The sequence below is a fragment of the Myotis lucifugus genome, unplaced genomic scaffold (genome assembly GCF_000147115.1).
Source record: "Myotis lucifugus unplaced genomic scaffold, Myoluc2.0 scaffold_430, whole genome shotgun sequence".
NCBI classification, from domain to species: Eukaryota; Metazoa; Chordata; class Mammalia; order Chiroptera; family Vespertilionidae; genus Myotis; species Myotis lucifugus.
The window spans coordinates 558366-584627 of NW_005871478.1; the positions used below are offsets into that span (position 1 = coordinate 558366).

The 26262-nt window shown below is 47.8% G+C and overlaps 2 protein-coding genes across 10 annotated transcripts in view; both read right to left on the minus strand.

Annotated features, from left to right (window-relative positions):
• The window catches only part of NCAPH (non-SMC condensin I complex subunit H), a 51841-nt gene extending 26307 nt beyond the window's left edge, over positions 1–25534 (minus strand). For 3 of the 6 annotated variants that reach the window (XM_023744110.1, XM_006102809.3, XM_023744111.1), the window contains exons 1-9: positions 15795–15907; positions 8779–8995; positions 8530–8620; positions 7543–7635; positions 7077–7215; positions 6611–6735; positions 3102–3291; positions 2024–2115; positions 1084–1289 (exon numbers count right to left, since the gene is read on the minus strand). In XM_023744110.1, the coding sequence (XP_023599878.1) occupies positions 1084–1289; positions 2024–2115; positions 3102–3291; positions 6611–6735; positions 7077–7215; positions 7543–7635; positions 8530–8620; positions 8779–8995; positions 15795–15813 (1172 nt within the window). In that variant the 5' untranslated portion in view covers positions 15814–15907. Of the gene's footprint in view, positions 1–1083; positions 1290–2023; positions 2116–3101; positions 3292–6610; positions 6736–7076; positions 7216–7542; positions 7636–8529; positions 8621–8778; positions 8996–15095; positions 15244–15306; positions 15485–15794; positions 15908–25399 lie in introns of those variants that run through there. The other 3 variants (XM_023744107.1, XM_023744109.1, XM_023744108.1) reach the window with 3 other exon arrangements.
• On the minus strand, positions 21330–25537 carry ITPRIPL1 (ITPRIP like 1). Of its 4 annotated transcripts, XM_014468123.2 has the most exons (3): positions 25400–25533; positions 24481–24636; positions 21330–24356 (listed from the first exon to the last, which is right to left on the minus strand). In XM_014468123.2, the coding sequence occupies exons 2-3, from the start codon at positions 24584–24586 to the stop codon at positions 22684–22686; spliced, it is 1779 nt and encodes a 592-aa protein (XP_014323609.1). In that variant the 5' UTR covers positions 24587–24636; positions 25400–25533; the 3' UTR covers positions 21330–22683. The 4 variants fall into 4 exon arrangements, with proteins under 4 accessions (XP_014323609.1, XP_023599880.1, XP_006102872.1 ...); XM_023744112.1 differs by lacking the exon at positions 24481–24636 and having other exon boundaries at positions 21330–24350; positions 25400–25537; XM_006102810.3 differs by lacking the exon at positions 24481–24636 and having other exon boundaries at positions 25400–25535.
• Positions 25538–26262: the final 725 nt, after the last annotated feature.

The window sequence follows — 26262 nt, forward strand, 5'->3', positions numbered from 1 at the left end:
GCAATGCTCTTGAAGGGATTCTTGCCTCCGTGGGAAATTATACTGGATGACTTCTAAGGTTTTACACATACTCAACCACCTCGGTTGTCCCCAATCCAGGGTTGCAAAGCTGCTCTTGGAGGCACAGGAGATATCAGAGGGCCTGCTCTACACATATACCCATTCAAGACCTTTAGGGGCCCTCAGCACTATAGGATTTTATGAGATCCTACTTCCAAATTATATTCAAAGTTTAAATAATACTAATCTGTTAAGTACATATAATAAAGGCCAAGAAAGTTCTGATTTTCTTAGATGGTTACTAAATAAATGACTACAGACCAATTTTACTACTTTTTCCCACCCCATATGCTCAATGATATCTGCCTATTGAGTTTTCTCTGCTCTGCTTGTCCCTGGTAACCCAACACTGCCCAGCCCCACTTTGCCTGATCCTTCAGGCAGGGACCACATTTTTTCTGTAAGCAACACATCAGCCTGTTTCCGTCTATAACAATAGGGAGCAATTTAGCCAAAAGCTGGACCAGCTGCAGTATGCAGAAAGGGGGCACCCTCCATGCTACCAAATGCAAGTGCTACCAATAGTCACCACTGAAGTAGCTACTATATTCCAGCTACTTTCCCCTAGCACTTTACCTATTTTAGTTCTATCCTTACAAACTCCTGCGATGTCAGGTTTGTTGTTTTTTTTAAATCCTCACCTGAGGATATGTTTACTGATTTTAGAGAGAGTAAAGGACAGAGAGAGAAACAGCGATCAGTTGCCTGCTCTGACTAGGGATCAAACCCGCAACCCAGGTATGTGCCGTGACTGGGAATGGAACCTGCAACCTTTTGGTGTATGGGATGATGCACAACCAACTGAGCCACCTGGCCAAGACTGCAATGTCAGTTTTATAACCAATAAGTAGCTGAGCTGACATTCAAAGGTAGGTATGATTCCATTGTGAGTCGGGTGGCTCCACCTGTGTGGACAACATGGCCCAGCAGCCCAGCTATCTACAGAGATGGAACGAGACTGCCCCAGCAGGAAATCTGGGGAAACTCCCATGGGAACATTCTCCACGGCCCCGAGAGCCTTACTGGCAGCTTTGACTATGGCAGGGGTCCCTCCAGCTCCTGAACTCTGCATGATCCCCAGAGGCGGTGTGGTCCGGTTCGTCGTTGGCATCAAAGTCATCCTCCAGAGGCCCATCAGGGACGTCCTCGCCATCACTGTCCTCTATCTCAGCGTTGATGTCAAATACCTGATCATTCTTCTTGAACTTGTCTACCAGGGCTGATACAGACTGGAGGAACAGAGAGAGAGTTCTCCTCATTCTGGTGACCACGGTCACTGCTGGAGGAATGGCCTCGCTGGATATGCCTCCCCTCCTCCCCAGAGCCAATGTTCTCATAACAGAAAAGCGTGGAGGAAGTTTATATTGTGCAGTACAGAATGGAGCTGTACTGTCTTTGGTAAAATGTGAAACAGGACTCCACATCATTAGCTACATGTTTAGAGAAAAGAGTTGCCCATGGAGACCATTTGTTTTGGAAGTTGTAGTAAGTAGGCTAAAGGGGCCAGGCTAAAAATACACAGAGGAAAGCTTTACACGTGACAATTTCTCAGGAAACTCTGTGCCAAGGTACTCAATCTCAAAGAGCAGGAAATTCCTCGAGCTTGACAGCAGCCCAAGAAACCAATGGCCAAGGCATAACCATGTTCAAGAGTAAATCTGATAGAAATGTGCACCCAGGTGTGGAAGGGCTGCCTCGTGCAAGGAGAGCACAAAGCTGGTCCCAGAATTCACCCACCTGTCCACTGGTCTGGCTGGATGTCACAACCCCACTCCTAGCTCCCCCCGATGTTCCCAGGTTTTAGTCCCTACAAAAGTGCCAAAGGAAATGTTTTCTCTACTTGTGGCTAAATAAAAATGATGCCACAGTTTCCTATTGGGCAGAACTAATCTCAGACTGTCTCACTGAAACCACAAGGTGCTGGAGAAATGCCCAAAGCCCTGAAAAGTCCAAAGGTCCACACCTCATTATGTGTCTCGCTGTCCCATTTTGTGAACTGGAAGCCGGCCAGGGAAGGGCAGATCTGGCGGTCCTCCGTACACTGCTCCAGGAGTGCTGGCGAGGACAGGAAGAGCACAGAAGGTTAGAGGTGAGCAGAGCCCGCTCCCCACTCCCTGAAGGATCAGAGCAGCAGGATGTCGAGGGAGGCACAGTCACCTCGGGTCCCCGAGCAGAGAGAATGGCTGCTCTCTGGGAGGGGCAGATACACAGGCACCCCCACTGAAGGCAGGCTGCTCCCAAGCATTCCAAAGATTAGTAAAACCCTTGAGTAGAAACCTGAATCACATAACAGGTGACTATGAAACAGATCCCATGCCTTTCGCTATAGTCGGGAAATGAAAACCCCTCTCCTAGAGCGTGCTCAGTGCACAACCCCCCGATCATGTCAATTCAGTCCCAAACTAGATTACCCGCCTCCCAGGATTAGAGCGCCAGCTGAGCACATAAACTTGGAAAACAGATTGTTAGTACAAAATTGTTCTACTTAACAAATCTGAGAGAAGACTAAAAGAGGAGAAAGTACTAGGGGGGGGCATGGAGGGAGAGGATGGGATGGGGGTTAAAATCCTTGCCAAGCCAGTATAAGAGGCTGACAACAGGGCAGATCTGTTCTCAGACCACCACAGAGCCATCTGTGAGCAGTTCCCAATGTCCTCTTCTTCGCAGGTCTCCCCCCCACCCCCCCAATTGGTAACAAATAAGAACGAGACCCCTCTGGCTTGACAAGTTTCTCAAAGCCCGTTTCCTAAGCCCAAACTCTGACACTCCAGGTTAGCTGTTGGCTCCAATATGTGACTTGAGAACTGGCTGCTATGGGGCACCTGAGGGACTGGCACACACAGGCCGAGAACAGGAGAGCACTAGCTACTACTGTTTCAGACTCCATGCTTCAGAAAGTAGGAACAGTTCCACCCAACAGGGTGCCCAATTTGGCACTCCAGAAGAACCTTCTGGAGAGCACCATCGCTTTCTACGCCCCAGGGTTATAACAATCATCTCTAATGACTGACAGCTTGGTGAAAGGCATTGTGTGGACTTACCTTTTAAATCTGTCATTTCTACCCAATCTAAATCTGGCATCTCAGGGGGCCCTGCACTGGAGAGGGTCTGGACATCCGAAGGGAAAAGCAGCTCGCTTCTGTAGTCGTGGCAGTGGAGGGTGGAGAGGAACACCCCTGCTGTGCTGCACTCATCAAACGAGGCTGCAGTCTTCTGAAACAGGGGATCAATCTGAGCACAAACACAGGGAAGCCAAGGTTATGGAAAGGAGCCAAAGAAAATATCAAATCCATTCACTGGGCCTGCTCATCACGGCTGCACACACTGAACTGAAATGTCTCTGCACATAATCAAAAGTGGATGGGGCCCTAGCCGGTTTGGTTCAGTGGATGAAGTGTTGGCCTGAGGACTGAAGGGTCCCAGGTTCAATTCCGGTCAGGGGCACGCACCTCAGGTGCAGGCTCCAGGGCATGTGCAGGAGGCAACCAATCGATGTTTCTCTCACATCAATGTTTCTCTCTGTCTTTCCCTCTCTCTTCCACTCTCTCTAAAAATCAATGGAAAAATACCAATCCTCAGGTGAGGATTTAAAAAAAAAAAATGTTGAAAAAAGATATATAATAAAATAATTTAACAAGAAAAAGTGGATGGGGCTTTCTAACTGATCAGGCAAAGGCCCATCCCAACCGATACCAGTTCAAAAAAAAGGCTGTATGTAGTCAGATAAATAAATAGATGCCAGTCAAGTACATAGCACGTGATCACAAGCTTATAACATGTCAACAAACACATTTGTTAAAACCTGAACAGAAACCTTCTGTTGGTCTCTTTCCCTAAGTCACCATTTTTAATGCTTTTTTAAAATATATTTTTATTGATTTCAGAAAGGAACAGAGAGATAGAGAGAGACAGAAACATCAATAATGAGAGAGAATTATTGATCGGCTGCCTCCTGCACGCCCCACACTGGGGATGGAGCCTGCAACCTGGGCATGTGCCATGACCAAGAATCGAACCGTTACCTCCTCATTCATAGATCGGCGCTCAACCACTAAGCTACAACGACGGCCAGGTTCCATTCCCTTAATTCTAAGTGCCTCTCTATGACAACCACCTCCCACCTGTATAGCCTACAGGTGATGTCTCCAACAAGTCTGATCCCACCAGGCCCTACAACTAATGATCAAATTACTTTACGCTCACTACCTACCTTCCCAGCTAAAATTCCATAAGCAATGACTGTGACCAATCCCCTGCACATGCTCTTAACTCCAGTCTCTTTCTGTGTCACATTCACTCAGCTAAACACAATCCTTTGCTAAATACAATTTTCTGCTACTCCATGCTTGCACCCACACAGCTAATCATGACGAAGAAACAAAGCATTCTGACTGACCTCACTTCAAATCCATCAAATGGACCCTAAGTATTGTCTGGCAAGCAAACTATATTTCCCTAGTCCATTTTCTTACCACCACCCCCAGATGACTCTTTCCTTCCTACCTTTTTCTCTCCTCAAATCTCTTAACACTTTCTTCCTTCACACTCTCTGTCAGTTGATGATCTGGCTTCCTATTTCAATTGGGGTTGGGGAGGAGACAGACACTCAACCAGAAGAGAATGTCCCATCTCCCATCACTGTGGGGCTCCTCGGCCCAGGCCCATCAATGCTATCCATCCCCTTCCCTTCTCACATGTTCAAGGATGCCATGCTAGCATTTCTCTGTTCTTTTCTGCATTGTCAGTAATTCCTTCTCCACTAGATCGTTGCCATCAACAAGCAAACATGCTGTTAATTCTCCCATTAAAACAAATACAAAACTTCCAGATCTTACTTCCCCCTCCATTTGCCTATCCATTACTCTTTAAAACAACAGCCTATATCTGTTTCTTCCTATTTGCTTCCCCCATTTATTATGAAAAATTTCAGCCTACAAGAATGCTGAAAAAGTAATATGAACTTCCACTTAACTTTTACCTAGATTCCCCAATGGGAAACATTTTGCATATTGCCTTTCTCTTCCCCCCTCCCCGCCCACAACAGAACTTTTTTGAAAGTAGAGATCATGACACTCTACTTCTCTGCCAGTTATTAAGCTACTACTGCCTCTCAACTCCAAAACTACCTTCTATTCTCTCTGATGCTGGGTCTGTGGCCACATTCTGGCTTTGCCAGCAGCTTGCTGTTGGGATCCACCAATAGGAGGCACTAGAGAGAGAGAGATTGCAGGGCTACCGGGAGAAGGGACTTCCTTCTTTATGCAGGCCTCCTATTTCTGTCACCCAGCAGTGCTTCATTCCAGATGTGAGAGGTCCTACCTGTAACAGTAGCTGCATTCAATCTACTTTTTCTCACTCACAGAACCAGCCTCACTGTGTGCCTCAGAGACACCAGCACCAACCAGCATGCCCTTTGGATCCTTGGCCCACGAGCCCTTCTTCCAAATTCAGGGCCACCAGCACAGCCACGAAGCATCCCTTTCTTGGAGGCTTGAGCTTCAGTTCCACAGGGCCCCCTCCAAGCTCACCAGAAGCTTCAGGTTGCCAGATTTAACATGGCTCATCATTCCCACCTCCCTGAAACTCCCATGCTCCCTCATTTGGATACCACTCTCCTGGCTTTCCTCCTACCTACTGGATGTTTTCCCTTCAGATTACTGAACTCTTAAAATTGGGGCATCCCAGGGCTCAGTCCTTCTTTCACATGCACACATCCCCTTGGTGATCAAGTCCAGTCTCGTGACCTTAATTACCATTTATGAATGTCATGGAGATAACAAAGAAGTAATCTAGTCCATTGCTGGTGGGAGAGTAAGTTGGTACAAACTTTTTTTGAGGGCAGTGGAAATTCCCTCTCAGAATTTTCTTATACATATACTCCCAGAAGAGTGCAAAGATGATACGTACAAAAATGTTCATAGAGGTATTGTTTTTAATAGCAAAATTTTAAAAAAACTCTGGCAACACTTGTTTGCTTCAAATTAACTGTGATAATTATAAATGAAGCTCCAACACCATTCCTGTAAGCAGAAGATTCCTTAAGTTTGCCGAATTGTATTGGCTACTTAGAGCAAGAACTCTGGAGCAGACCACTTAGCTTCCCATCCAAGCTTACAGACTAGCTGTGCCATCTTGGGCAAGTTACTTAACAGCCCTGCACCTCAATCACCTCTTCATAAAATGTAGCAAGGATGTTATAAGGATTAAATGAGTTAATGCTAGTCACATGCTCAAGGCAGCACAATGTGCCTAGCAAGTACAGAATAAATGTTCGCTAATGCCAGCATTGCTGCATGTACTAAGAAAGAAAAGAAATGTTTTAATCAGATTTCTCAGTAATTTGCCATCTTTTTCTACTCAGTCATTCTGAAACACTGAGGGAAAGCAGGGACTTGCCCATCAGTCTTACTGAAAGGCTAAAGGATGACACTGAAAAGACCAGTTGAATATTTTACCCCCTTGAGACCTAAACAAGCACAAACCAGCAAGGCAGGCTCAGCACCCACGTCTCAAATGAGTCAGAGACCACACTGTGCACACGGCTCCTCACCTCACACTTCCGATCCGCCTCGGAGACATTGAGGTTGTTTATATTCTGCTCGATGGTTTTGTGCGAGTGCTTCTTCTTGGGCTTTGGAGCCTTTTTAGTAGTTCCTGTTTCAGTCACACTTCCATCTAAAGAAGGAATAAGACCGTGTACTGCAAGGACTGCTTTGGAGGGTGCAACTGAACTTCAAGTTCCTCAAAACTCTAAAGAGTGACTGTGACAAACACATGCCATTCTCTCACAGCAACAGGTACATCTGATCTGCAGCTGAAGGAGAAACCAAACTACTCAATTAAGTTTCTAAGACAAGTTAATTTCCAATTCTCACAGACATATCGGAAAATGTCCGTGTCTTCACAAGATGAGATAACTGATTTCTTGTGACTTCATTCCAGTATATTACTCACATAACAATCTTCCACACCCTTTAAGAAGCCCTTACCTTAAATCCAGACCCCCACACACGTACCTGCATCATGGCTCTCTGCCTCTTCCGGAGATGGTGCATCTTTGCCCAGCCCCCCAAGGACTCTGTACACGTCAGCGTGGACAGCATCCACACGCACAGCATAGATCTTGGTGCTGGCATCCAGAGTGCCCGCAGCCACCTAATCAGACAAGCAGAGCTGTACTCGTGGGGATACATAAAAAGGGTGTGCTGAACAGGCAAAACACAGCAAGCTTCATAAAATATTTACTTGTCCTTATGAAAAAAAGTGACAAAGATTTCTAAGACTGACAGGGATTAGACAACATAACAGAAAGATAACTTTTCTACATTTCGTCGGTTTAGGAAAAGAAGGTAAAGTAGTTAATAATATGTCTTAACAAGGGAGAATCTCATGTGTTTGTAGAATTTAATGATTGTGCTATACTAAGTATCAGAAATACTCATCATTAATTCAGATGCAAGAGAAGGTAGATATCTTTCTTACTTTAAAGTTGGTCAGTTCGGTGTCTTTCTGTTTAAGAATTTCTGACATAAAATCAATCAAGTGCAAGCCAAAAGCATTCTTGGTAGTGATTTTCTAGAAAGAGAAAATTGCAGAAAAATTTGTTATTTATAGCAGAGGTTCACATAAATGATGCTACCCTAAGAGGTGGCTAAGTTTTTAAACAGGGATATCCCACATCTCGCCACAGATATCAATTGCCACAAACACTTGGGACACAGCTAATACATATGTGTCCCTCCTCATTCTCAAGTCCTAGAGAGTCACAGCACGACTCCCGAGTGCTCATTGTGTGCAGGACCTGTTCTAAATACTGCACACAAAGGGACCCCAGGAGCAGGCACTATTCTCTTTCTCATTTTACAGAGAACCCTGCAGCAAAATGGTTGAGTGACTTGCCAAGGCCACATAGCTTATAAGTGGCACAGACAGGATACCAATTCAAGTGAGCTCTAAAACTCACAATTAGCTCCACAACTCTACTATCTGCTCCAGAGCTCACACTGTTATCCCCTAAGCCATGCTGATATACTACAGGTGACAGGCAACCTGTCAGAAGGTGCACCAAAGGTATATAAGAAACAGTAAAACCGCCAAAACCGGTTTGGCTCAGTGGATAGAGCGTCGGCCTGCGGACTGAAAGGTCCCGGGTTCGATTCCGGTCAAGGGCATGTACCTGGGTTGTGGGCGCATCCCCCGTGGGAGATGTGCAGGGGGCAGCTGCTTGATGTTTCTCTCCCATCGATGTTTCTAACTATCTATCTCTCTCCCTTCCTCTCTGTAAAAAATCAATAAAATATATTTTAAAAAAAAACACAGTAAAACCATATGAAAGCACCAACACTAAGAAGAGTCGCTGGAGAATAGAAATAGTTATTATGGATCATGCATCCTCTATAGAATCAAGGCTAGATTTCCCCGGTGCTCAAGCTGCAGAAGCTTCGCTGATAAACCCCAGCAGATACTCACGTTTTCAGTGGATAGTTTGATACAGGTGGAATAATGCTCTGTAATCTGTGTGTTTGTAAACTTTGGAATTGTAGCTGAAAAGTCAATATTCCTAAATGAAAAACAAAAATAAAAAACTCTGGTGAGGATCATGATGCTGTAACTTTTCAAAATCAAGACCCAGAATGCAGGAGGTAGTGTGGAGATGCCAGGCCCACGCACCCATGTCAGGGTGGTGCCACCCCAGGAGGCAGCCCAGAACACACTCACCGACTGGAGGGAGAGGCCAGCAGACGGGGAGAATCTATGCTGAACTGTAGCTCAAAGGCCCGGGAGCGCCTCCGCTGCAGACGCTCCTTTTCATCGTCATTCTGAGGGAAGTCTTCAAGAACTGGAGTGCCAGGAGTGTTGAGGGGGGCCTTCTTAGGTGGGGGCATTGAGAACCCACGTTTTGACGGTGAGGCATTGAGGGAGTGTCCACGGGTCTCTGAAGAACAGTGATTCATTGTGGTTCACAGTGATGGAACAAAACACTTGCTCAAGAACCTTCAACAGAATGTTTCCTAGGTCTAAAGGGGGCTTGGGGCCCATCACAAGGTGGAAGTTCACTGCACACTGCCCGTGAAGATCGCTGCCAACTCTAAGAGTCTATGGCTAGAACCTCTATAGTTTAGGTTTCTTGGGGGATGAGGAGTTTCTGATGCTTCCTTCCCTATGGGACAAATATCCACTATGTGAACCTACAGCACTAATAGGGATATAAAGGTGGGTTAAGAGAAAGTTGCTGCCTCTGATAAGCTCACAAACTAACAGAACAGCAGACACATATAAGCATACTCCTAAGCGAGAGAAACAGATGCCGAGATAAGGGTGAGATATGGGCTATCAAGTCAGATATATGCCAGTTTCTAATCCCAATAGGACACAGAGAATAAAAAACACAAATGTGTAAAATAAATATAACATGCCAAAGAATTACCACAGATTGCTCACTAACTGCAAAGGGAAAGATGGTTCTAACAACAAAAGATCTAGCAGTCACCACATTAACCAAACAATCAATGTAGCCTCTCTAAAAATGAGACAGCTTGACTGTCTCATCTCCTGATGGAACAAAATATGAAACTTACAAACCCATAAAATATTTTTGCCAAAGATGGGGAACCTAAATCTAACTAAGATTTTAGATTTAACTTCCATTTTATAAGAAATATAGGAGCAGAGGAGCAAGTTACTAATAAATGATATCACAAGGAAACATTCAGACAAATCCAGAATGTGGGACAGTTTACAAGACAACCAACTTAGTCTCTTAAAGAAGTCAGGTGGGGGGGATTCTTCTCAATCAAAAGAAACCAAAGAGGCATACAAACAAAAGTCTTAACTTCCAGCCAATCCTTGGTCAAACAACAAAATCAGCTAGAAACATTTTGGGGACAAAAAGGGAAATTTGGAATACACTCTGAATTATGAGATAACATTGATTTTTAAAACTAATTTTTCTTTTCTTACGTGTGATAATGATTATTATGGTATGTAGAAGAGTATCTTTACTTTTAGGAGATGCATGAGAAACAATTTAGGGGTGATATAACATGATGTCTAGAACTTTCATCTGAATCAGTCAAAAATATGTGTATGTAAGCGGGAGCTAAAATAAGTTTGGCCAATTAGCAATTGTTGGATCTAGGTCAGTGATGGCGAACCTTTTGAGTTCAGTGTGTCAGCATTTTGAAAAACCCTAACTTAACTCTGGTGCCGTGGCACATATAGAAATTTTTTGATATTTGCAACCATAGTAAAACAAAGACTTATATTTTTGATATTTATTTTATATATTTAAATGCCATTTAACAAAAATCAATCAAAAAAATGAGTTCGCGTGTCACCTCTGACACGCGTGTCATAGGTTCACCATCACTGATCTAGGTAGTGAGTATAAGCTGTTTATTGTCTTGGCCTTTCAATGTCCCTGTGTTTTAAACATTTTCATTCAAGAAGTCAGAAAATAGATGGCATGCTGCATGATGAAAATTGTGTGGAGAAAAGTAAAGCCTGGAAGAAGGACGTCGGAATGGAGGTAGAAGCCTGTTAGGAGAAGCTTCACTAAGGAAGCCTCAGAATCAAGACCACAGAGATATTTGGGGGAAGTTACACCGAGGCAGAGGGAACTGCAAGCACAGAGGCTGGAACATGCCTGGCATGTCTGAGGGGCCATGTGGTTGAAGTGGAGTGAGAGAGGATGGGGTCAGACCCTCCAGGGCCTGGTAGAGCAGACACCAAGTCAGGATAAGGGAAGGACAGCTGGCAGGGGTGTAGAGCCTTATTCACAGGCCACTGTAAAGATTGTGGCTTTCAGGTGGAGTGAGAAGGGAAGTGATTGGACAATGGTGAGAAGAGAAATAAAGTGATCTAACTTCTGCTTCAAGAAGATCACAATGGCTGTTGTGATGAAAACTGACTGAAAAGGGAGAATTGACAAGCAGAAATATAGATCAGGGGGCAACCACCAATAACTGGGTATGATGCAATCCTCATCTCCCAGTGTAATCACAACTGTCCCTATAGAGGGAAACAGGAGGGCCCGAATCAGAGGAGCTGTGAGGACAGAAGCAAGACTGTGGAAGGGAGGAACCCCAAGCCAAGGAATGTAGGCAGCCTCCAAAAGTTGAAAAGGCACAGAAACAGATTTTCCCCTAAAGCCTCCAGAATGAATGCAACCCTGCTGACACCTTGATTTTAGACTTGAGTCCAGAACTGCAAGAGAATACATTTGTGTCGTTATATACCACCTCTTTATTCCCTTTCTCACCATGTCTCTGTTCACCCCACGAGAGAAATGATGGTGGCTCAGACCAGAGAGGTGGCATGGAAGTGGTAAGAAGTAGTCAGACACTGGATATAGTCTCAAGACAGAGCCAACATGATCTCCTGATGGATTAAATGTGGGCATGAGAGAAAACAGAAGAATCAAGGATAACTCTACAGTTACCTGAACAACTGATGCAACAGAGTTGCCACGACTGAAAAAAAGAAAGGCTGTAGGAGAAGCATATTTGTGGGGAAAGAGACAAGATCAGGGCTCAGTTCTGGACATGCTGGGCTTAGATGCTTACTAGTCATCCACTGGGATAGAGAGCAGATATTTAAGTCTAGAGTTTAGGGAGACGTTCTGAGCTAGATACATAGATTTGGATATCATAAGCATATATAGGGTATTAAAAGCCATAAGACTAGATGAGGACTTCAATTAAATGAGTACAAATAGAGAAGAGCAGAAGGCTGAGTCCTAGAATATTTCAAAAGTTTAAAGAGAAGGAAAGAATGAGGAACCAGCAAAAGAGATGGGGAATATGCAACTAACGAGGCAGGGAGAAAACCAGGGAAATGTGGTGTTCTACAAGTCAGGTAAGAAACATTTCAGGAGGGAAGAGGAGTGATGACTATGTCAAATGCATCTAACAGGTCAAATTAGATAAGGACTCAAAACTGATCACTGCATTTAGCAACTTACAAGTTATTGATGATCTTGACAAGAGTAGTTTTCCTAGAGTAGCAGGGGAAAGAGAAAAAGTCAAAAGAGCAGAGATTCAAGAGCAGATGGAAGAAATTGGAAACAGCAAATGGGACAAGGTTTTCAAGGACTTATGCTGTAAAAGGAAGGAGAGAAATGGGAGGGAGGAAGTTTAAAGGCAAGTGAGGTCAAGAAAGTAATTTTAATTTAAGATGGGGGGGAAAATTCCAGGTTGGTAGAAAGAATAAAACAAAAAGATTGTATTAGTTTCCTACTGCTGCTATAACAAATTACCACAGACTTGGTGGTTTAAAATGACACAAATGTATTCTCTTGCAGTTCTAGACTCAAGTATAAAATTCAGATGTCAGCAGGGTTGCATTCATTTTGGAGGCTTTAGGAAGAATCTGTTTCTGCGCCTTTTCAGCTTCTGGAGACCACCTACATTCCTTAGCTTGGGGGTCCCTTCCCTCCCATCACTCCAACCTCTTGTTTCTGTCTTCAGTATCCTTCTTGTACTAGTAAGAATCATTGTGATTACATTGGGCCCATTCAGATAGTCCAGGATAATCTTAATCTACAAAGTCCTTTTACATGTAAGGTAACACATTCACAGGTTCCAGATGCCGGGGGGGGGTTCAGATGCGGGGGGGGGGGGGGGGGGGCATTATTCACAGGGATCATGCAGAAGGAGGAGTAAAAGTTGCTGACCAAAGTACCCAAGCAGTTAAAGAGGTTCCTCTGCTGAGAGCACATAGAACCCATCCACAGCAACAGGAGGGTGGAGAGCACAGGCACAACTGCGGACAGGGGAGCAGATTCCATGGTGGACTTTGGATGTTCTCTCTCTTTTTTTTAATCCTCACCCAAGGATATTTTTCTATTGATTTTTAGAGAGAATGGAAGGGGGAGGAGGGGCAGAGAGAGAAACGTCGATGTGAGAGACACACATAGATTGGTTGCCTCCCACAGGGGCCCCGACCCCTCTGGGGATTGAGCCTGCAACGGAGGTATGTGCCCCTGACTGGAATCAAACCCGAGACCCTCTGGTCCGCAGGCTGAGCCTTTAACCACTGAGCAAAACAGTCTTGGGCTGGATCATCTCTTCTGATTGCTTTTCTTTTCTTTTCTTATAAAAATAGGAAGCAAGCGAAAACCAAAAACTCCACAATTAAGTGTAAGGATTGGGGAAGAGATTTCACAAGAAAAAGGAAGGAAATAATCACAGTGGTCGGCAAACTGCGGCTCGCGAGCCACATTTGGCTCTTTGGCCCCTTGAGTGTGGCTCTTCCTAAGCCTTAGGAGTACCCTAATTAAGTTAATAACAATGTACCTACCTATATAGTTTAAGTTCAAAAAATTTGGCTCTCAAAAGAAATTTCAATCGTCGTACTGTTGATATTTGGCTCTGTTGACTAATGAGTTTGCCGACCACTGATCTAGGAGAGGAGTGGGTGAATCAGAAAATAAAGCATGACTGCTGAGTAGCCTTGGGGTCCCCTTGGCCATCCAGTGCACTGGGCAGAGTAGGCAAAGTTGGAATTAACCAGGGTTGTGATTTAGTCAAGCAAGTGTAAGAAAGCAAGAAGAGGGCAAGGGGTTGCAGGTGTATGAAAGGGAGTGATTACAGACTGACGGTGGAATGTAAGCTAAGTAAGGGGGGAACAAGGTCATGAGGGAAGTGAGGGAATATTGGGTCTGCTGGGTCATCAAAAGATTGTTGGAGTCGGGGAACAAGAGGGAGTGAGTTGGAAAGATAGGAGTGGTATTGAGAAATGGGGTCTTAAAATTGAGATTGTAGAATAGTGCAGCTATTGATAAAGACAAGGTCTAGGGTGTGAGTGCTGAGGCCTATTATGATTGGGAGAAGCAAGATCACTGGAAGGGAGAGATGAGGAAACAGAGATCTTGGAAGAATGTTTCCAAATGTAAGAAACAGAAGGCTTGCTTTCAAACCTCCGGCTCCATCACTTACCAGCTGGAAAAATTCTAAACAAGTGCATGCCCTAAGCATTTGCTTCTTCATCCTCTAGATGAGAATAAGAATGTGTATCTCAGATGGTTCAGAATTCATGATATTAAAAAATCCATATGTACATTAATTATAATACATATTTTATAGGAACACATTAAAAATAATGATACACAATAAACACTGAATGGTTTGTCCATGTAAGGGGAAGGAAAACGGAGTGGTGATTAGAAATTTAAAAAGGAAACATACAAGAACTTCACATGTTCCCTAATAGCTTCCCACAAGCTGAAGAGTGATTAACATAACTCTCAGCTGAGATCAAAACAAAAGAAAAAGAAAGTAAAAACAGGAAGGAAGGAGGTAAGAGACATTTCTAGAGACTGAATCAAGAGGGCTTGTGACTATTTAGATGTGGGCACTGCAAGGTAAGGAAGGAGCTGGACCTTGGGAGAAGAGAACAGAAATAGGAAGCACTGAAGAAGGAATTTGTCTAAGAGGGAGACTCAGGATGGGGATTAGAGGCACACTTCAGTTCTTGAACATTCTCTGATTCTCGCACCGCTTTTGACATCATGCATCAGGGTTACTGAGCTCAAAGAACACTTTCTGCATCCCCTTCCTCACCTCCTACTCGTGTTCAGCTCCCTCTAGTCTGGCCCCCATCCCCACTACCTTATGAAAACTATTACTGATCACCCACAACTGTCAGGTCACCAAGTCCAGCATTTTTCAGGCCTCATCACTCTTGAGATTCAGCAGCATTTGAAGCAGCTGGCAACCCCGTTTCTTGAAACACTTTGGGCCTCTGTAACTTTCTTCCTTCTATCCAGCTCCTAAATGTCGGCCTGTAGTTTCCTCTACAGGCTCTTCACCTGTTCCCACGGTTTTACGATCTATGATGATGATACCCGAACTTATTCCTCAGGCCATCACTTCCCTGAGTGGCCCTATCACTTCCCCTGAATGGCAACCTCCTATCCAAGTGTTTACCGACCCCTTCCCTCCACCTGGCTGTCTCTGAGGTAAGCCATTTATCAGGTCTAAACATAACCCTAAATTCCCAAATGTCTTACCAAGACCGACAGAGGCCCTGCTCACCTGAGAGACCTGCTCACTGTTTCGTCACCATGTCCGGTCCTCGGTCAAGCCAGGCTCGTTCCTGCTAGCCCCTTTTCCTTTCTTTTCTTTTTTTGCACTTGCTCCTCTGCCTGAAATACGTTTCCCAGTCCCTTGCTAAAGGCTCAATCCTAATCTAAAGCGCCCCCCTCCCCCCGCTATCCTCAATCACAGCACTCGGTCTCGGTCTCACCTGTAAATTAGTTCGTTTAATTGTTTGTCTCCCCAACTAGAATACAGTAGCCTGGAATCTTACTGATTTTGTTCTTTACTGTGTCTCTGCGTCTGGCTCACAAGGAGCACTCAATACTTGAGGAATGAAGGTAAAGTTGAATACAAGCGTGTTAAGCATACAGTGGTAGCCAAGACGCTTCTAAGGCGCCTTCCAAGAAAAAGGCCTTTGGGAAGCGGAGACGCCAGCACCGTGGAGGCACCCGGGGCAGCAGGGTTTCCGCCCGCGAACTGAGCGGACGCCCCGAGGCCGCGTCCTGATTGGCGGAGCGCTCTCGCCCGCCCTCCCTCCTCCCGCCCCGCGCGCCTGGCCCCGCGGCCGAAGGAGAGCTGAGGCACCCACTGGGCCGAGAGCACCGCAGTCCCGCTCAGGCCAGACCCCGACCCTGCCCGCGGGACCCTCGCTCGCGCCGGGGCCTCCCCGCGGCGCCTCCGCACGCCCGACCTCACCTGGGCACGGAGGTCCCATCCTGCCCGTCGCGGCTCCTCAACTGCTTTTAAATCGCGCGCCGACACGACTGAGGGCCGTTAACGGCCGCGCTGACGTCACCGGTGGGCGGGGCGGAGGCGCGCCTGCGCAGACAGCCCGGTCCGCCGCGGGGGGCGGGGCGGGGGGAGCCGCACTCAGGAGGCGCGGGTGGGACCAGCCCAGGGAGGTGGTGTCCAGGCTCGGTCCCGGGGGCTGACTGAGGGGTCCGTGGACTCCCCCGGGACAGTGTGAACTCCCTCCTTTCGAGCACCGGGCGCGGGGGCCCCAGCGTGGAGCAGGCGGGCGAAGGCTCTGCTTTCCCGGGATTCAGAGGGGAGAGCGGATTCCCAGGAGCGAGGTGCCTGTCCCTGAGCTGTGAGGGCAGCGCGGGCCCGGGGCGGGGGACGCAGGTGAGAGGGAGCCGACCCGCAGCGAGCCTTCCAGGCGGGAAGGACAGATGCACAATGTTTTATACACATTTTTTAAATGAAGGCCATCGTTTTTGTTCAAATTCTCGTGAAAAGCTTCCTGGTTCTCTCCCTCCAATCCCCTTAAAAAAAAAGTTAATGTCGAAAGTGAGGCGGGTCCTAGCCGGTTTGCCCAGGTCGAGGCGCGTGGGGGAGGCAACCAATGGATGCGTGTGTGTGTGTGTGTGTGTGTGTGTGTGTGTGTCTCTCTCTCTCTCTCTCTCTCTCTCTCTCTCTCCCCCTCCCACCTTCTCTAAAAATCAATGGGAAAATATCCTGGGGTGAGGATTAACTAAAGGAACGTGAGGCGGATGCACTGTGCGGCCGCTCCCTTGGCTCTGCCTCACCCGAGGCCTAGACCAGCGGAGGAAAGGCCGGGCGGCTCCTCCGAGTGCCCCGGGCCTCCCGTGTTCCTACCACACAGCTGGCCTCGCACAGTGTTTCTCCCGGTGCATGGCCTCCGGACGGGACGGTTCCTGGTGTGGGATCCGGCCCTCTGTGTACAGCTCTTCCGCACCCTGACACGTTTGCCTGCTGGGAACGGTGATCGAATAACTAAATGGATACCCCTCCCCTAGGAACTGACCTTTAGGCCACTTCGCAAGGTCATTCCCTCCCACCGAGACCACATTCCATGCCCCATTCCACTTGCTAAGGCCATTGTCCTTCCCCTCCGGACCTTCCCAGGGTCCAGACCCGCCCAGAGAATTCCCCGCCAGGAAAAGCCGGCCTCCAGTCCTTTAAAACCTCTCCCTCCCCGTCCCTGGCGCCATGTTGGGGGTCAGCCCATCTGGTGTCCAGATGACGTAATAAATTCATAATTTTTACTCCTTTTGGCCTCAAGCATTCCTCCTTCGGCGACCCTGACACCTGCCACATGCCATCAGTGCCCCTCAGTCAGTTTGGCAACCAAAAAAGTGCTACCCTTTGTTGAAAACTACTTTTTAAGCCCATATATATATATATTTTTGCATGAACTTGTTCTCTCAGTGCCCACCAAATCTTTCGCCTAAGGCAATGGGGGAAGCTTCTTCGCTTCTTCGTCTCCACAAATGAAACCAGCCACCCAGGAGCCACCCTGGCGCCTCCCTCTCACTCTACGGACAATCCATTGATTTCTCTTTCCCCCCTTAACATCTCTTCAGTCGTGTGTCTCTCCTTGTCTCACCTGGCAGGTCTGCAGCAACCCCACACCTGCTGACCCCGCTTCCTTTGGGTCCAGGGTGGTGGTTGCTAAGTACAAATCTGACCTGTTACTTTTCCCCCAAAGTCTAAAACCGTTTGAAGGGAACTAAATTTTTGCCACCCTTAAGCTGACTTTTTGGGATATTGATTTTAAGCTGTTAATTGAGAAACAAGACTCAGAACCTTTGACCCTTACTCTTTTGCTGACTAAGAAATTCAGACAGAAAGATCTGCTTTAGGAAGGGAGTCTTGGCTTAATCATCTTTTTTTTTAAATATATTTTATTGATTTTTTACAGAGAGGAAGGGAGAGAGATAGAGAGTTAGAAACATCGATGGTAGAGAAACATCGATCAGCTGCCTCCTGCACACCTCCCACCGGGGATGTGCCCGCAACCCAGGTACATGCCCCTGACCGGAACCGAACCTGGGACCCTTCAGTCCGCAGGCCGACGCTCTATCCACCGAGCCAAACCGGTTTCGGCTTGGCTTAATCATCTTAAAAATCTTCACCCTAGCTTTAGTCAGGAAGATTCCAGGCCTGTTAGCTAGATACCCCATGTCCCATTGTTTCTGAATTGCCTGGCAAGAATTTTCCTGCCTCGTATAATCTGAAAGGGCGAGGGCTAGGTTGCCCCAGGGTAGGGGCTACGTCCTACTCTGCTAGCCACACCCAGGCGGCAGAGCACAGTTCTTTCTCCTCCCCTTACTCCAACCCCCCCCCTATATAACCGGTCCTGAGACGCGGTTGGCGCGCTCAGCCATTTGGTTTGCTTTGGTGTCGGTGTGGATGGGGAGCCCAAGTTAACTTGAAATACAGATTCTTATGCTTTTGCATCGAATTGGCCTCCTGATGTGGTTTCTTGGGAATCTTGAAATCTGGGCACAACATAATCCACTCTTCCTCAACCACCTGTAAATCGCCCATTTTACCCATTCACCAACCCCTTTCTCCTTTGTCCAAAAATGTCATATATATTGAATGTTGCCTCAACAGTGTCTTTGAACTTTTCATGCTTGTGTGAATTCCCCAGGAACATGTATTAAACATTTTTCTCTGTTAATCTGTCTCTGTTCATTTGATTACTAGCCTAGTTAGAAGGACTTAGAAGGTGGGAGGGAAAGTATTAATTTTTTTTAGTCCCTGCACATTAAAAAATTCCACTGCTCTGGGAACTTTTAAAGTGGGCTACAAGGCCATCCCTGCAGCCTCTCCAGCCTCATCTTGCCTCCCTTTGCTCCCTGCCCTCCAGTCTCTTGGGCCTTCTTTCAGACTGGCCCTCACCATGCCCACTTCCAGCACAGCGCCTCTGCGCATGCCATGTCCTTCACATAGGATCCTCTTCATCCCATCTTCACCCAATGAGGTCACATCACTTCTTCAGGGAGACCTTCCCTGATATACTCAGGTGTCTGTACTGGAGGCTTTAGCAGAACTTGTCACCTGTGAAATTTTACATCTGCTGGGGTGACTATTTCATGTCAATCCCCTCCCTAGACTGTCAATTCCATGAAGAGGAAGCGGTGTCCTTGCTCACCTGTTTTCCCAGGGCCTGGTGCTAGCCCTGGGCACAGCAAGCACTTAAATACGTATTGAATGAGGGACATTGGAAGATAAGTTTAAATCCTAAATTGGGCATCTTAACCTCCCTGAGCCCCATTTTCTTCCCCATTTATAAAACAGTGATGAGCCCAGCTGGTTGGATGGTGTGGGTCAGTGGTTGAGCGTTGACCTATGAACCTGGAGGTCACAGTTCAATTCCTGGTCAGGGCACATGCCGGGATTGTGAGCACCATCCCCAGTTGGAGGGTGGCAGGAAACAGCTGATCAATGATTATCTCATCATTGATATTTGTATCTCTCTCTTCCTCTCCCTCTCTGAAATCAATAAAAACATGTTTTTAAAAAAATAGCCCTAGCCAGTTTGGCTCAGTGGATCCACCTGAGGACTGGAGGGTTCTGGGTTTGATTCTGGTCAAGGGCACATGTCTGGGTTTTGGGCTCTGTCCTCAGTAGGGGTTGTGCAGGAGGCAGCTGATCAATGATCCTCTCTCATCATTGATGTTTCTCTCTCCCACTTCCTCTCTGAAATCAATATAAATATTAAAAATAATAAAAATAAAAGTGATGAGAATACCCCATTTCACTGGGGTTTATGAGGAATTAGTAACAGATTAAACTCCCATGAGTGAGCACATGGGGTCAGTATGCACTAGGGTCCAGGAGAGTGAGCCTCTGGATTCCATGTCTGCACCAACTAAGAGCATTGGGTGTTGCCGGGTGATAGGTGGCACAGAGTCAGGAGCCTCTGAAGAACTGGCTTGGAACTCCTGGCAAAGGAAGGCTACTAGGTGACCCATTAGGTGAGGCATGCATCTGTTCTGTGGTTATAATGGAGCCTCCTGAGCTGGTTGCTTGGGGTGCCATGTGTTGGGAGGAAGGGGCCAGCTCCACATCCTGCTCTGTATGAGTGTAGGCAGCTCATTCACCGCCCACTCCCAGCCCATCTTTTGTTTTGGGGGATTAGGAGTACAGAGGGTGCAAAAAGACTGAATGATTTATCAGTGGTGTCAATGGTGTGCAAAACTCAATTACCCTGTCTGTACAAAAGTAAAGTAGCGGGGCCCCTCCCCCATTCCTTCTCAGCAGAAAAGCAATGTTGAGGCCATTGGTCTTCCTCATTTCGAGGTTCTGCTTCCCCCGAATAAAAGCAAACAGCCTCAGTTTAGGTGAGGAACAATAGTGTTATCAATTAGTTACCTGAACAAGCAATTTTTTGGCTTCAAATTTGCCCTGACCTTCCAGCTTGCAGCTGGCTTATAATATAAAATATATTGTCACTGGGGCTCAAAGGACACATAGTTAAAATGGCTTTACATTCATTTTGGCCTCTGAGCAAATGCCTTTAATTTTGTATGTGATATAAAATTCCTGACCTCCTAAAGACTGGGCTAAGAACCAATAATTTCTGTCTTCTGGAATTTCCAAACAACATACCACCCTTTGGCTTAAAATTAATACAGTGCCTTTTGCTTTTCAAATAACTTTAAGCCCTATGTGTTGTTGGATTCCTGCTGGGAAGTTGCTGGGACAGGTACTTCCCTCCAGGCTCTGCTGTTTACCAGCTGTGACCTGGGAAAGTTGTGTGCTCTTTCTGAGCCTGTTATCTCATTGGTAAAATGGAGAAGATAAAGCACCAACTTCATGGGGTGTTCGTGTGAGGATTAAATGAGTTACCAGATGTGAAGTGTTTAGAATAGTGCATTTAGAACATTGGCAATGCTCAATGAATGCTACTATTTTCATTACTGTGACTGCTGTTTTATCCTGGGTGCCAGCCAGTATTGTTTTAGAAGCTCAGCTTCCTAAATATCTGGTTTCCCCTTTCATTGTGAGTATTCCCAAAGCACTACAGCTCCATTCTTCCCACTACTTGTTTTTGCTATACTCTCTCTTACATCTACTGCCCCACCCAAGCTGTGCCTGTTCATAACTTTGTTTTCTTTCTCGCCTCTTACTACACTGGAAACCCCAGTGCTAGAACTTTATACCAACTTCTCACTGCCTGACAGACTTATGCCCTCTAGAATTTACGTTGTTTGTAGCCACTAAGAGCTTTCAATTTGGCTGATATTTTGGTTTGGGCCCCATGAAAATGAATGACTTAGGTATTCCTTAACATTCTGAATTATTATTTCCTGGCTACTGGCCAGGCCACTGGGAAACCACAGGGCAGACTGGTTCCAGGTATGCTGAGAAACACCAGGGTGTGCTGGATGAGCCATCAGGGTAACATGAACTTCTTGGGAACAGGCTGTGAGAATGCTGATCTGCTATATGTGTTATTGCACAGATTCCAACAGATACAGAAAATAGCCTCATTTATTGATTTAGAAGGAAACAGCAGTAAATTATTTTCTAAACAAAAAGCATATGGATATTTTAAAACATCAAAATCCCACCAGCAAGGAACCAACCATCACTGCATCTTAACCTGAAAGCAGTACCTGGCAGATACCAGCAGACAACAGTAGCTACTGAGCAGAGGGAGCCCCAAATATTGACTGGCATCAGTTTCTGGGACACCTGTAATTTATTTCTGCTTGGTGGAGGGTGTGGATTCTACAACCAAAGCCCATAAGGCCGACATCTTAACCCCACCTAGGTCAAGTTAAACGTGGGGCCAGGTCCTCCTCTGAGCAGATCTTCCAGGCTTTCAAGGAAGGTACAGCATTGGATTTCCAAAACAACCACACCCACAGCTATTTTCACATTTCTTAACACTCCTCCTCAGGATGCCCACAGAAAAATACATCGATCACATCTCTGGAATCTCGACTTTGAGTTGGACTGCTTTATAGTCCTTCCAGTCCAGCCCTGCCAATGGTCAGTTGTTATGACCTTGTTTTGCAAAACCGCAAATATAGTTCAAATAATTCCTCTCATCTTTGAAAAGAGAATACAAAGGCATTACCAGACTGGGAAAAAGCAGAGCTACACATGGTAGCTAGGACTTCTTTCCATTCACCAAACAAGTGGCTCCCTACAGAAACAAGAATTATTCATCTCAGAGCCCCCAAAAGATCATCCTTATTAAGGGTTTTATAATGTTGCGTCCAGGCATTGAGAAGGTCATCAGATGTTGCTCTTTAAGTAAACACATTACCTCAATTATGGGACAGGTCACTATTGACTTAATATTTGTGAATCAATGCTAATAAATTATTTGGGTAGTATTGGAATTTTCTCAGATGCGTTAAAAACAACTATACTGACATATAAAGATTGGGCTAAATTAAGAAAACAGAAAATAAACATCTTGGTTGTATCTTCAAATAGTGAAAGTCTGAAAAATTAGCTCCTAAAATATGAGGAGTAAGCTGGAATGGAGGTATTCTTTCACTTCCAGTGTTGATACAAAACACGACTTCCCAAGCCACCTCTGGATCTAACTCTTGAGCAGCAAGATTCTCCCACAACATCCGTTTCCCTGGTCTCTCTGTGGGTCATGATGCAAGTTACGTCAGGAGAAGAAAAACTCAGAAGACTCACTGGGACCCCATCTTGTGACCACTTCACACTCCCCTTAAAATGTCTTAATCTATCATAACCCCTACTCACAAGGTAAAGTCATATATGCCACCGATGTAGCTGAAAAATATACTCTTTTGCAGCCTGAATCACAAATACCTTCTCCCTTTTATTAATGGCCTTTACATTAATGTGCCCCGGCCAACGGGGCACAAGGCAGAGCTTTCACTCGGGTCAGAAGGTTGTGGAACTCTTCCAGTGCCTGTGAGTGTGCCATGGGGTTTAGCACCAGGTGTTGGAAGAGATTGACAGGCTCGGCATTCCGAAATTTCTTAGGGATCGGGATGGTCAGGGGCAGGAAGTTGTTACCAATGAGGAAATGATGGAGGGACCTTTGCTGGAGGCCACGGCCCAAGAACCAGAGGATGTCCTGGAGCCGCTGGGAGAGCATGCTGTGCTGCCAGTCCGTGAGGGGCAGCCACAGCAACAGGTGCATGAGGGCTGTTTTGAAGTGGTAAGAGGTCAGGATGGGACGGGATGCTCCCTGGGGTGAGCTCTGAAGGTCCTGGAGACTTAAAATGATCTGGAGGCACTTGAGGTGGCAGGTATTCTCTGGAGCAAAACGCCCTACCAGCTTCAGGAACAAGTGCTCACAGGCTGCAAAGGACTCGGGCCAGTCCACACTAGTGAGCTGTTCCTGGTCAGGGGCCCGACTCACCAGGTAGACCAAAGTGTCTTCCCGTTGCACCCCCAGGACCAAGCGGATTGAGAGAAAGCGGCCTGAGCGATAGTCCAGCCTGAGCTTGCAGGATGTGGTGGACGGTGGGAGGCTGAGCTGAAAGTCATACTTGTGGGCCACGAGAGCCCAGGCGTTGCCCACCATGTTCCGGAACCACTGTACGGTCTTGCACACGTCCAGGTGGGAGCCGGTGCAGAGGGTTGCTTTGATGGAGCTGTTGCACATGCCCAAGAGGGCCGAGTGGTCCTTGTGGTGATGCACCAGGCACAGCACATCACCCAGAAGCTTCTCACGTTTGCACACACATTCTGACTCCACCAGCACACTGCCACAGCGGCGGCCTAAGGATGGATCCCTCATCTCCAGCACAAACGTGGAGCCCTGGGGCGGAACAATGGGCACCAGGATATCAAATTTCTGGGTCTCATGGAGGGTTCCCCATTTCTCAAAGGCAGCCCCGATGCCCAGGCAGTCCTCCAGCTGTGGGCGAGCCTCCTGGGGGCTGACCACCTGGCGGTTGAGTGCCCGACAGGCTTCAATGAGGTCGTCCACAAAGCTCTCCACAAACTCGCAGGTGCAGGGCAGGTCACGGATGACATTCTGGACATAGTGTTTGTAAAAGGATTCCAGGGCCTCCTGTGAAGGGAAGTTGGTGAGCCAGTTGTAGGAGGTGACAGGCACCACCCGGACTTCCTCCTCTTCCTCATCACTGCTGGAATCAAAGGCCGGCTCGTGCTGCATGTTCTGTCGCAGAAGCTCGAAGATGAGAAAAAGGCAAAAGAGGCCAGCATTCCACAGGTTTCCCAGCATCCAGCTCAGCGGTCCCTCCTGGCCCTTGTCTTGGAACGGCCACCCCATGTCCTTCCTTCCCAGCACTAACTCGTCACTGGATGTGTCTCCTCTCCAGAAGTTCTCTGCCTTCTGCTTCTGGTCAGCGACTCGCTTTCTCTCTTCAAACTCTATCTCTAACTGGCGCATCTCCTCACTCATGCGCTTCTCCAGCTGCCGACTTCTGGCTAGTGTGTCCAGGTCCATGCGGTCACTGACCATCAGGGGGTGGTGAACAACATACATCACTGCCAAGAACAGAAGGCTTAGCACAGCCATGGAGGCCTCTGCATCTGGAGAAGTAGGGGTGGGGTCAGTGGTAATCCTCAGGACTCATCTGTTCCCCAGTGCATATTCCCAGAGCCCTGGAACCCTAAATCCTGGAAGCCAACTACCCAGGACAAACAGAACACTCACAGAGCTGGGGTTGGGCAGAGCCTGGGGGGTCTGCCCAGGAGGAGGTTTGGGAGGAAGGGGGCAGCAGGATATGCCACTCAGTCTCTCTACTGCTTTCCTTCCCCATGGCGTGGGTGGTATTTAGGCTTCCAGACTGGCATGGGACTGCTTTCCTGCCTGTGTAAGGATGGGGAGAGGGATCTTTGTGGTAGGGTGGCCTTACCCAATTCATCAGTCCACCATGGGAACCAGGTGTGCCCTGCTGATCCCAGAGGCTCCCTTCCACCAGCAGAAGCACTGGTCTGCCTGGGCAGTACCTTTCTCTCGCCAGGCAGTCTGCCCCAGGCCCCACCTGTAGCATCCCATTACACTATGACTTCACAATCCTCAATTCTGCCCCCACTGTCATCAAACAACCCAGCCTCTTCTCCCTGGTGCCAGTGGCCCAACTCCCAGTGGGTACCAGGGAGGCACAGTGCTCAGCCACCTCTCCACAGCCTGCTGCTGTGCTCTGAGGTCCTAAGGGGGGTGCTGCTGCCTCATTGGGGCCCATAGGCAGGCAAAGCTGCACCTCTCAGCAGCTCAGGAAACCGTGAAGAACAGCTGACAGTAGTTGGTTCCTCTGCCTCCCCACCCACCACCGAGGCCTGGAGCTTCCTGTATTCACCCACTAGTTCACAAGCTGGCTGGGCTTACCAAGATCCTGAAGGACAAGCCCCGAGTGGGCCCTGAGGCCAGACGGGGTCCTCTCCTCCCTTTGGAACTTGGCCTTGCTCGGGCTCACCTGAGCCCTGTTAAAATTTACAAGGTACCTGGGGCTTTGACTCAAAGCAGGGTGCCCCCCCCATTCATAACCTCCCAAAATCCCACGCCCAGAGACCTGAATACTCAAATGCCCATCCTCTAGGGTTTTCCGGGGACCTGGGGCTGGGTTCCTCACCGTCGGTGTCAGCGGGAACACGGTCTCAAAGAGACAGCTCGGCCTGACCGCTCCCGCCTACTTCCCGGCAGCGTGGAGGCTCCTGGCTCTTCGCCGGGTCCGCCCGCGGGAGTGGCCCCATGTCCTTCTCCCGGGGAGCACAGCATGTCTGTCCGAGTGTCCGGGAGTCTGTGCGCAGCCAGCCGCTGAGACCCCAAGGTGCTGCGCGCGGTTCCGAGGGCGCCAGCCCCGCCCAGCAACTCCCGCCGTCCAGGCCCCGCCCCGCCCCGCCCAGGCCCCGCCCAGCAACTCCCGCCGTCCAGGCCCCGCCCCGCGCCGTCCAGGCCACGCCCAGCGCCGTCTAGGCTCAGGCCAGCCCCCTCCAGACCCCGCCCCGCCCAGCCTCTCCCACCAACCCCGGCCGCGGAACGTGCAACTGAGCCCACCTTGGGGCAGATGTGACCTTCGTCGCGCCCAAGCACCCTCTGTCGGGGCCCCGTCTGCCAAGTATTTGCTCGCAGAGCGCAGAGCTGGCGGCCCCAGACCCATAACGGGGCGCTCACGCCGCAGCTGCTCAGCCCCCTGAACTGGCGCCAGGGGGCACGGCTTCACTCAGCTCGGTTCCGTGGAGAACATACGAATTTAGGTGTAAGGGTGATGGTGGAATCGACGCGGGGAACGTCCTTTCCCCTTGGGGCCTGCCCAGAATGGCACAAGAGGTGTCTTCAGCATCACTCCCAGCCCACCCCTAGTCTCAGGCGCTTCTCCCCAGCTCCTCCTGGCTCTCATGTTGGACCCGCCACACAGCACCCAAAGACCTGGCTTGAGGCCTTGCTTGCCACTCACTAGCCATGTGGGAATAATAATTCTTTTCGATCTTTATT

Coding starts and splice junctions, on each gene's coding strand:
- ITPRIPL1 (XM_014468123.2), bottom strand. CDS start 24,586: ATGGGGAAGGAAAGCAGTAGAGAGACTGAGTGGCATATCCTGCTGCCC. Junction 24,357..24,480: donor CTCTGCCCAACCCCAGCTCT/GTGAGTGTTCTG, acceptor CTACTTCTCCAG/ATGCAGAGGCCTCCATGGCT.